A 12,693-nucleotide genomic window follows, 5' to 3' on the forward strand; every position below is an offset into this window, starting at 1 on the left:
TTTGACACTGCCGTTCTTTTAAGGCCATAAACAGCACATAACTTTTTGTAAGCTTACGATGCGTTTTTTCCTTTGCGAAAATAAAAAAGCAAAATATGACGATAATGTTCCTTTTAATTTTCCATTTTTCAACGAACGCCAAACGAAAACTACGCAACCGATTAAAAAACTTTTTTTACTGATTGACAGCTGAATTGGCAACTATCAAATAACAAAATGTGTTTTACATTTGGACTACGCCAGCAAACCTAAAAATTCAATTGAAGCCATCTATGAGTGAAATCCGCAATTACTTAGTTGCCAACTCAATAAAAAGAATTGTAATAGTTTATTTAGAAAATTAAAAGTCACTTTGAAATCTTTTAGAAAAAAAAAAAATAAATACAAAAAAATTATACATATATTATAAAAAATTATACATTATATTATAAAAATAATTCCATCTTTTTCTCTATCACATTTTCCATATATTAATTGTAAATATATCATGAAAAAGACAATAATAACGCGAATATTTTTTATTGCTTTTGCAATATATTGTATTTAACAAAGCAAATAAATTTTATTTAATAGCAATAAAAAGTTTAGTAATAATTTTTGTTTAATTTATTAAAAATTTATAATTTACATTTTTTTTATTTAATTAAAGCTATTAGTAAAGCAGTTAATAGATGAATCTTTAAACAACAATTAAATCAATTTCTTAAAAATGTTAAGTTAATCTACAAAATTATTAATTAATAAAATATCATATTAATTACTTTTCTTAATCCCTTGATTTATAAATTAATATTTGAATATTCTTTTCATATAAATATATGTTCTTCAGCAAACTTATTATTAATGTATGTAAAAATTTTGTTTTTTTTTTATATTATTCAATTTATTATTTATTTAAAATAATATTTTTTATAATGTTATTAATAAAATTCATTTATGAAATTTAAAATTTATGTAAAAATTTTATTGTTATATTTAAAGCAATTTATTTACAATTAATTACATATTTATAACAAAATATTTGAAAAAATACAGTATTTCTCGCTTATTTTTGTTTTTATTTTCATTCTGCTTAGAATTAATAGATGCAGAATTAACTACATTAATTTTTGAAATTGTTTTCATGGAGAAAATATCTATATTATTTCCGACTCGTAATCAATGATATCAATATATTGTCGATGACTAGTTATTATGTCATCAAAATATGAAAAATAAAATTTTTATCCATTTTATTTACAAATTATTATTTATCTATTTTTTTATCTACAGATTATTTTAACGAAATTATTAAAGTTTCTCCGATAAAAATAATATTAAATAAAATTGTATTTACATGAATTTAATATATATATATATATACGATTAAATGATGAGCTTTTTTCTTTATTTCACTCATACTCAATTCAATGTTTTTCAATTTTGTCTTTGATACATTGAAGAAACGAAAGATGGTACATACCATATGGTCCATATCAATAACAGACGCGTTGCAGATCCAACATGCGTCTACTAAGCGAGGAATACTGTATTTAAAGAAGAAAAAAAATGAAATTAAAAAATTGTAAAATTTTATATTTTTCTCATTTCAATTTTCTCATTCATAAAATGGAAGAATTAGTATTTATTTATGTTTTTTTTTTATAATCCCTTCACTAAAATAGAAAATAGTAAACAAACTTTAGAAAATAATAATAATATATTTAAAAATGTAAAGTAAATTATTTATCTATATTACAGAATTAAATTTCTTCATTATTATTATAATAATATTTCAATTCACTTTTTATTATTATCAAGGGATTAATCACAAAGAAACAGACATTGAACCATCACCCAATAAGAAATAGAAAAACATACCAGGGCAGTTTTTGGTGATGATACAGTTATTTCCAAGAAGAAGAACATCCTGAAGTTGCATACTGCGTCTAGCAACACCTAAGAGTAGATGTTCACCTGCGTGTGCCCTCAGAAGGGCTACTTGATCGTCAAGGGTTAACTCACTAAAAGCTGGTATGTATTTAGCCCATTGAACCAAGACAAGAAGTTGTTCCTTCATACTGTCGCAAACATCATTTATATTGGCAATTTGTTTCGTGCTTAAGTCGATCTCACTGCCTAGCTGTTTAAACATAACCTCGTATTATTCATTACTCGATTTATTGAATAACATAATAGTTATATTACATATTTGATATTTTATTAATTAATAGTTATAAGTTATTTTTAATAAAAAAAATATTATATATTACAATATTCTTATAATATATAATAATATAAATTATCATATTATATAAATTACATTACAATTAAGAAATGGAAATATTTTTTTCTTTGATTATTAGTATTTGATTAGTAGTATAAAAAAAAAATCTTTATAAATATATTTTAATAATCATACAGTAACAGATAAATATAGTAGATATAAATCTATTAATTAAAACACAATAACTTTTTTAAAATTGGAAATAAATTTTTTTAAGAAATTAGAAAAATTAATTTATTTATTATATAACATTTATAAAACAAAATTTGAAAAAATTATAATCGAAATCGCGAGGAAAATAAAGATCGTTCTTTACAATCTTCTTTTTATAATGTTCTAAGTTTCAATAAATAGCAACTAATTTTGATGAAATTTTTAATGTTTATTGAAATGTATTTATGTACATAACTGATATAAATCTACAAAATTATCTTTTTAATTTAATAAGTTCAGATAAAAATGATAAAATTTATTATTTTCTTCACGATTTTGATCAATTCAAACTTTTTAAAAATTTTTTTTAAATAATCTTAATTATTTAATTAATTTTTTAAATAAATAATTTTTTTATGTCATAGAGAAAACTAATTTCAATTTTTCAAAAAAATTTAAGTTGTTTTATTGTTTGCAAAATATAGAAAACGTTTGCATAATCGAAATCGAATCAACTTGAGAAAATTAATCGTGTTTAATAATGATATTACATATATTTTTTCTATAATTGATTTAAATATGTATTTATAGAAGTATTATTATATAAAAAAAATATATTATTTCTAATTGATATTACAAAAGATTAATTATTATATTTTATTATTATATATTATTTATTATTACATTATATTTTTTTATTTATTATTATTTTAAGTTTATTATTATATTAAAAATACTAATTAATTTTCCATCTTTGTTTTATAATAATTATTGATAACTTATTTAAATTTTCAAAAATATAGAAAATAAATATTATATTATATTAATTTAAAATAATTAAAAAATTGAAACGAAGATTGAAATAATTAATATAATTTACAATTCAATTTATCATGATTTTCAACATTTTTTTCATTTCAATTTATATGTATAAATATTTATAAATATATATAATTTGATAAATTTAATTCAATACGAAATTGAATTTGTATTAAAATAATTTATATAAAAACTGACCTCAAGAGAGGCAACTTGTCTACTGAGCATTTCTGCTTGAAGAAGAGAAACAACAGAGAGTCCACTTCCATTGTTACTTTGTTCTTCGTAACTTGGCCTTCTACAACTTATACGATCCCTTTCATTTTGTACGGCTATATAGAAATGAAATTCAAAAAAATTATTTATTTATTTATATATATATAATACACAGAGTAATTCAAATAAAAAGTAGTTTAAATATTTTTAATATTTTTTTCTGTTATATAAATAGTTTTTGTTTTTGTTTTTGAAATATTTTTTTTTATTGTATATTTTTAAAATTAAGGCAAGAAATTTATTTTAGAAAAACTTTGTAGGCACACACGAAAAAAAAATGCAAAATATAAAATATCAATACTGTTATTTTATTAAATGTATAAATATTATACATTTAATAATATTAAATATATTATACATAATATATAATTATATAAGTATTAAATCTTTTGCAAATATTATTTTGTATACATTAAATAACATTTGGAATAAAGTACAAGCAATATATATATATATATATATATATATATATATATATATATATATATATATATATTTTATCATTCTTTGCTATAGAAGCAATTTCTATCATTTTATCTTTTACGTAAAAATCTTATAAAAAAACTAAAAATCTTATAAAAAAAACTAATGACATCAGATCGGTCATGACACAGGTCATCTCTGATCAATTTGTTTTGAAATTTTTAAAATATTATATTATAAACAAAGTATATCATGCTGAAATCACATGTTTTATTTATTCATAAACTTATTATAACTTTTATAAATTTTTATAAATTTCAATTGAACTCCATATGTACTTTTCTATATAAATAATAAAATAATATCAACTTTAAAAAATCTAATCTCTTTTTACAATTATAAAATAAAATAAATTTGCTATATGAAAAAAATCTCTTGAACTATTTAATTTAAAATAAAAATGAATTTGATATCTTTGATATCTAGTGATTTCTGAAAAAATAGTTTATTACATTTTATTTGAACCTTATATGTATACTGAATCTTGTATATATTATACATTTATTTTAATGATAATAATGATATTTGATTTCAAAATATGATTATTTAGTAAATAATAAAAATGTCCTAAGTCCATAATGTTCTAAGTCTATGTGTCCGTTTTGAGTCTTTATTTTCCATTTGTAATTTTGTCAACTTCGTACTCTTTATTCATTGGTCTTGTACTGATTGCTAGTTGTTCAAGCTATCAATCCTGTCCATTATTTTATATTTTTTAATATTATATTCTGCTTATTCAGTTTTTTCTTCTGTTAAAGAAAATTCGATCTTAACGAAAAAATAAGTTTGGAAATATGTCCACTTTGTTTGATTATTTGGTTGTTCTATTTTATCAGGTAATTTTGAATTCATTGTTAAAAAGTCTTAGAAAGAATGCGATCTATTTCTACATATATTTTTATTTCTAACTTGCTATTTGTTAATATGAATAGATATGTGATAAAGAAAAGCAATAAAATTTATATATGCATGATTTTTAATAGCATCAGAAGATAGGCAATCCTAGCGAAGGATTTTTTCTCCTTGCAAGTCTCATGTGATCGTTTTCAATAATCAATAATCACTACTTTTAACAATCAGTCAAAATACTTTTACAGGATCACTTTTTATATTTTTATGTTGTACTATGTTTGTCGTATTTAATTCAAATTCTTAATTCTAAAAGTAGGACTGCAATATGGCTATTACTATTGAGCAATAATATGAAGAATATCAAAGGCTTTAATATTTTTGTTAAAGTAAGATTAAGTAAAGATGTTAAAAAATTAAATACTAAAAGACCTTCAAAAATAGCAGATAAGATTAAATTAACAAATTTTTTATCGCAAATTTAATGATTGTAAATTTAAAAAATATGACACGAATAATGATAATTTATAAATATATATATGATTATTGTTGGGATATTTATTTTAAATTTATTAATTAATTGCTTAATAAATATTTTTTTATAATTTTTATTTATTCTTATCTACACCATTTTATATATTTTTTATATATTTGTTAATTATCTATAGTATTATTTCTATTTTATTTTTTATCTTTATCTTACTTTTTTTAATAAGCTATAAAATATAATTGAAAAATAAAAAGATTTTAAATTGAGATACCAATATAAATTTATTAATATTATTAATAATATTAATATTTTTTAAAATTTTTTTTTCAAAAATAATTCTCAATTTAAAATCTTTTTTTAAATATAATTATTCAAAGATTATTTCGATTTTTTGAAACTGTTTAAGAACTAAGATGATATTGTAATCGTTTTTAATTCTGTTTCTATTTTTTAAGTGCATTGTTTTCTAATTTATTTTGATCTATTATAATTTAATGGATAATAAAAAATTAATGCATAAACAGAAAATCTGCATTAATTTCTTAAAATTTAATGCAATATTTACTTGAATTTATTATTCTATAGAAGTAAAAACTAGATAGTTAACTAATAATTCAAGATAAATATATATATATTGTATATATTCTATATTTTGCGAATCTAAGATATCTAAGATATCTTATGATTTTCAATATTTCTCTTGACTAATAGAATCTAATATTTATTATAATTTTAATTTTTATTTTAACGATCAATCAATTTGAAAAATTTTAAATATGAATGTATTTAATTGATAGAAATAGAATACACATAACAAATTTTAATGAACTTGAAATATATTATCTAAATTAATTATCAGAAATATTTAATGTGTTTACATTTTTTTTTAATTTTTTAATTCATTTTTAAAAATAATTTATATTATACTTCAATAAAATTTATATAATTAATTTCAAATTTTAATTACAAAATTCTGAAATTTTATTTTTATTTATTTATATCGTAAGTGGCAAAATTAGAATCGTTATAAAGAAATATACTAGAATAGAATTATTTTTTAATATAATTATTGATTTTAAAAATAAGTGACATAACGAAAAATAAAAATAAATTATATATATTTAGACAAAAAGTATTATATTATATATTAAATTTGAAATATAAATATGAATATTGAAATATTCAAAAAGACAAATATTCATGATTAATGTTTTTTGTTAACATTTTTGCTATGTGATAATATATATGTTTATAACGATATTTTTCAAATATTAATAATGTACAATTTTTAAAATTTAGATAATTTGTAGTTATGATATATTATGTATGTAATATAATAGAGTTAATAAAATTATATATAGTCGAAAGTAATTTTTGCATAAAAATTAACATTACATTTTCTATTGAGATTTCTATTATAATTATAATGTCGAGCAGTTCAATATTATGTCGTGATTTATTAAAAATTTAACATGGTTTAATATTGATATAATAAGCTGTGAATTTATAAATATAAATTCAAAAAATTGATTACTTTTGAATTATTATTCTATTAGTAGTATACTGTATTTAATTTTTATATTAGGATATCCCATAAGTTTCTTTCTTTTTTTCGATACGAAATAAATACATGATATTTGTTGTTTAAGATTAATTTATTGCGTTATATATGAATCATTCTATTCTTCTTTTTTTTCTTTTTCAGGAATAGAAGCCTCATTATTTTCTTTTTCCAAAATTGTTGGAATTTATTTGCAAAATATTTCCCGGGGTGTGTTTTTATGTTTACGGATTAAAATCGTTTATCATGGAGAGATTTTTTAATAACAAGTACTAGTCGGATAATAATTGTAATAGAGCAAGATCTGGAGAATATAGAAGATGCAGTAGAACGTTTCAATTAAACTGTAACAGCTTTTCTCTTATAGTTAACATGAAATTTGGTATTGTCGTGATGGCTTTGTCGGTTTGCCAATTTTTGCTATTTTTGCTATGGCATCTTTCAATTTATCAAGCTAATTGCAATATTTTGCAGAATTGATGATTTCATCTTGAAAGGAGCTCATAATAGACTTTTCGAATTCCACCAAATAAACAAAAGAATTTTCTTTGAGTGAAGTCCAGGCTTTGCAATATTTGAAGATCTATTGTCCTTAAATTAAGTGCGTTTTCGATACACATTTTGATACAAAATTCAAGTCTCATCTCCAGTGACTTCTTTAAAAAAAGATCTCTTTCATGTCGCTAGAGAAGGAAATCGCATGTAAAGACGTACGTAAAATAGCTATAGAACCCAAACTTTATATCGATTGACATATCTCATCATGATCAGGTGATTATGTACTATTGTCTTGGGAATGTAAGTGGCATCCACTATCTCGCGCACACCATATCGTAGATTTTCAACGATCATAGCCTTGATAAGGTTTGTATCTGTCACTGCTGGGCAGCTGTTGCGGTCTTCATCTTTCGAGTTAAAATTGCCACCTCTAAACCAATTGTGGATAGTCATAATAATCGTATCATTCCCGTAAACAGTAAACAAATCTTCTCTGTATTATTTGTACAATCACTTTTTTTTTAAAAATAATGAAGCATAACATGCCGCAAATTCTTTCTTCTTTTGGTTAGCCCATTATATGTAACAATGTAGAAAAAAGTTTTAAAAGAGATTATGTTATTATGTTAACGAAACGTACTTTAAGAAAGCTCTAAGACGATTGAAACCGATGCCATAAATGGTTTATAGATAAGCCTACATGTTCAAATAAAAATCAGTTAAAGTTATTCCTAGCGTAATACGAAAAAAACTTATGGGACATTTTAATATTCAGAATTTTTGACAATTAATATTTTATTTCAATAGTTTTCATTAATATAGTAATGAAATTATTATATTCTTATAATTTTAATCAATAATAGATATATCAAATAATAGTGATTTGATTGGATTTGAAAATTTTTTAACAAAAAGATTAGAAATTTTTCTTAAATAAAAAGATAATCATAAATCATATTAAAATTGACAAATATTTCTGTTTATTCTATTATATTAATCATTTAGTATATATAAGTTTATAAAATTATAATAACAAAATTTATAAAATTATAAAATTATAAAATTATAGTAACTTAGAATGTAGCATATTATAAATTCTAAATATAAAAATATAAAAGAAAATATAATTCTAAATATAAAAGAAAATTTTTTTACCCTATAATTGATATTTCGATAAATATATAATATATGTTAATATATTATGATTCATTTTAATGATTTAAATAATTTTTTGTACGTTCTATTATATTAAGAAAAAAATAGCAAAAAAAAAAAAATGAATAAACTATTCGCATGATATTCGTGTGATAAATGCAGCTGTTATTTGATTTTCAAATGTTATGTTCAGAAACATTTTTCTTGAGAGTTATGAGAATGTTATTTCATGTCAAATCGATCATTTCTTGATTTCGATCTCTTAGATTATTATTATTTTATATAAACTCAAATATGATATAAAAATAAAATCAGATTTGATTTATCATCATACGATTATTTTTTGTCAACATATATTATTATTTTGTCAACATATATTACTTGAATTAATTTATTTTCAATCTATTAATAATAAGAAATGTGTTTATAGTTTATTTTTTTTTAGAAAATTAATAGAGTAAAAATCTGCACTTATATGTACATATACTTTTTTCAATATATTTTCTTTTAATTAAAACAAAATAGTATATAATAATTTTATTTATGTACATTAAGAATAGAATAATTTCATAAAAAAAATTCTATAATTCTAAATCAAATTTCATTTTATAAAAAAAATGATTAGAATATTATTTGTAAAGTATATTAAGTATTATACAAATTATTATTTGTATTTTTTTGAAATATAGTAAATATAAATATTTTTTTATTCATTTATCTTTAAAATCTAATATTTTAAGCAATTTTTATGGTTAAAATATATAAAAAATTCTCAAAGAACAAAATCTTGTTAATTGTACTTGTATTTTCATTTTATTGAATCTAATTTTCATAAAAAAAATATATAAAAAAGAACACCTTATATATACTACTTATAAATATATATGTAAAATTTATTAATTTATTGCATTAATCTTAGGAAATATTGAAAATCATAGAATATGCTATCATTTTGTTGCAGACTACATATCAAATTTGAAAAAATATCATTGAAGATTCATTGAATTCAATTTACTCTTCGAGAAAAATAATTTAAAACAAAGATTTTTAATTTTTAATGATATAGCATTGATTAAATTAAATAAAAATACAACTATACTAAAATATAATATTTTAAACTTATTTCAAGTACGATTATTTAATATTGCACAAATATTTAATATAAATATTTTTGTATATTATATATATATCTCGAATATTAATATTGAACAATAATTATGTTAATTATACATAATTAAAATTATTAATATATTATTATAATTATATATATATATATATATATATATATATATATATATATATATATATATATATATATATATATATATATATATTATATATATTTCATGCTCATCGAAATTAATGTGTACACTATTTTAAAAAATTATTACGTATTACAATAAATTACTTTTAAAAATATTATTTTAATATAAATATTTTTCTTTCTAAAATATTTGAAATTATGAATATCTAAAATTTTATTCATTTATGATTAATTCTAATAATTCAAAATAATTTAAGAAAGAAAAAATATACTTTTTTTATTGATTTCTTTTTATTGAAAGTAAAAAACAATAAAAGTAAAAATCAATAAAATTTTTGTGCTCACCTTCCATTTTCATGCCAGCCTTGAAACATTTTCTTAATCTGCAATATCTACATTGGTTCCTTTTGTCTTTGTCTATTATACAATTTCTACTAAATCTGTAACAAAAAAATATTATATTTTTAGTTATAACTGATTAAAAAAATAATAAAAATAATAATAATCACAATGCATAAATATAATTATTATATTTTTTAGATTAATAATTAATTAAATTTAAAATAAAAAAGATGAGCATAAAAAAAAAGTAAATTATCAATACGTAATTTGAATTTTGCACGCTGATCTTATTTAATTTGAAAAATTTTATTGTTTTGACGTATGAATTTTATTCTTCAAGTAAAAAATCTATTATAAGTGCAAAACTTTATATGCAAATAATTCCTAAATCAATTAAGATTATTATTTTCAGATTTTGTACAAATTTATAAAAATACATAAAAAAAGTTAATATTTTAAACTAAACTTTAATCAACTATTGTAAAATTTATTGTAATTAATTTTAAATAATGAAACTTGTGCTTATAACTTACTATTATCAATATTTATATAATATAAATATATATATTCAATAATGATTTTATTTTTATTCGAATATAGTCTCGAAGATTATTATTAGTTTGTATTGATTAGTTTTATGATTAGAATATTTTGTACAATTATTTTTTTTAATGATTTTTTATCTATATGTATATCAATTTATTTTCCGTAATATTGATTTAAATTTATAATTTCAAAATTATGAATTTAAAGAAAATAAGTTTCAATAAATTGTTATAAAAATTAGTAAAAAGATTTACATATTAAAGTGTTAAAAAGAAAGCTCACAATTCAAAACTCTAACTCCTCATCTTATGAGCTGCGGTATATATTTCAATGAGGTATGTAAGTATCCAAAAACATTATGGGCCAGCCTTCTAATTAAGCGATACCTCCAATCTAAGAAAAATTCTTAGAATGAGACTAAGGTGCTATGTCATTTATAAAGTCCGCTGTTTTCCCAGGAAACTGTTCCGCACGTATTTTCAATAATTCTTCTCAGATAAAATGATGATAATGGCTGAGACTGGTATGGCTGGAAGTGTTTCAGGTTTTAGGACCATTGACATTCCAGCCGAATTGTTTCTAGATATATAAAGGGAAGGATCTTTCAAATTCTTCTCTCAAAAATTCTTCTCTCATTACATTCTTTTCTCAAAGCATTATTCTAGCAACTCTGTGCATCTGTTCAAAATCTGAATATTACCAATAACTTAAAAACTGAAAATTTTGAATTATTGTTGTAGCAAATGAACGATACATATTAAATGAATGTAAAAGTTTTGACAAAAAAGAATTTATGCAACAAATTTATAGTAAATATGATATTTTTCGTCTTACATCTTAATATTAATTAATTAATATAAAGATAATAATATTGTAAAAAAAAAATCTTGCAAAGAATTGTTGATTCTTAAAATCTATAAAGTTCATAAAATGTTTAGTCAAATAAAAAATTTTAATAGATTATATAAATGAAAATTTATTTCGATTGAATGATAGAAGAAAAATATTAGGAATATAATTTTTTTAAATTTCATTCGAATTTCTTAGTTATTTATTTAATAATAATTGCAATATGAAATCTAGTATTATTGTAACAGAATATCACTATTAACCTTCTATTATAAATTTTTATGACGAGTTGAAAAAAATATATATGGCTGTTGGTCTACTTAAAAATGAATGTGATCATGAAATAAATAATAAAATTTTATTAGAAAAATGTTATTTAAAATTGCATTTTATGACTATTCCTTGTTTATGAGAACTTTATATATATGCACATTTTTCACATAAAATATTGATGGATGTATCCTTGTACGTATTTTGCATCCATGCAGGAACACATGAAATTTAAATCTCCAATTGGGAATAGAATGTAATAGAGGGTTAATATTGTTCGTGAGCCCTATTCGCGAGATTTATAAACACTATATTTGGAGAAATTTTATAAAAAACTCTTTTTGCTTTTACCGCGCGCAGACTTCTATAAAATAAAAGAAAGGTGTTAGAGAAGACTGTCTTTGAGAATTTAACTGATACTTATTATTATAATTATATATTCTGATGTATATTTCATATATTTATAATTGTATGCGATTGATTCAAAGATAAATAATATTGTTCTGATTCTTAGGAATTTATAAGACAAATGCGCCGATTGGTTTTTATTTATTATGAGATCTTTATATATAGATCACTACAAGCGAAGAATTTCTTCGAATTTGGTATTGTGAACTGGACACCAGCAGCAATATTATTAGTTATTGGCGTGAGAAAGTATAACTCTCCTAATTGAATTAAAAATTTTTCTGATGTCATTTACTAAGAAAATTTCATTATGAACGTCGTAATCTTACCATCAGATACGACAATTACATTTGCTCTAACACCTCATCGTGCTCTAACCGTGGGACACGATTACCTGTTACGACTTTATGAGCGATCGTGCTTTTTAATAGACACGCGTTCCGCATATATAACTACTTATACAC

General features: G+C 20.1%; 1 protein-coding gene across 4 annotated transcripts in view; it reads right to left on the reverse strand.

Annotated features, from left to right (window-relative positions):
* The window catches only part of LOC102655120 (hepatocyte nuclear factor 4-gamma), a 259,440-nt gene that overhangs the window by 11,393 nt on the left and 235,354 nt on the right, over positions 1-12,693 (reverse strand). For all 4 annotated transcript variants that reach the window (XM_026442759.1, XM_026442761.1, XM_026442760.1 and 1 more), the window contains 3 exons: positions 10,160-10,254; positions 3,437-3,570; positions 1,861-2,122 (listed from right to left, as the gene is read on the reverse strand). In XM_026442759.1, coding sequence (XP_026298544.1) covers positions 1,861-2,122; positions 3,437-3,570; positions 10,160-10,254 — 491 coding nt within the window. The remainder of the gene's footprint in view (positions 1-1,860; positions 2,123-3,436; positions 3,571-10,159; positions 10,255-12,693) is intronic.

The sequence above is a fragment of the Apis mellifera genome, linkage group LG9 (assembly GCF_003254395.2).
Source record: "Apis mellifera strain DH4 linkage group LG9, Amel_HAv3.1, whole genome shotgun sequence".
Classification (NCBI taxonomy): Eukaryota; Metazoa; Arthropoda; class Insecta; order Hymenoptera; family Apidae; genus Apis; species Apis mellifera.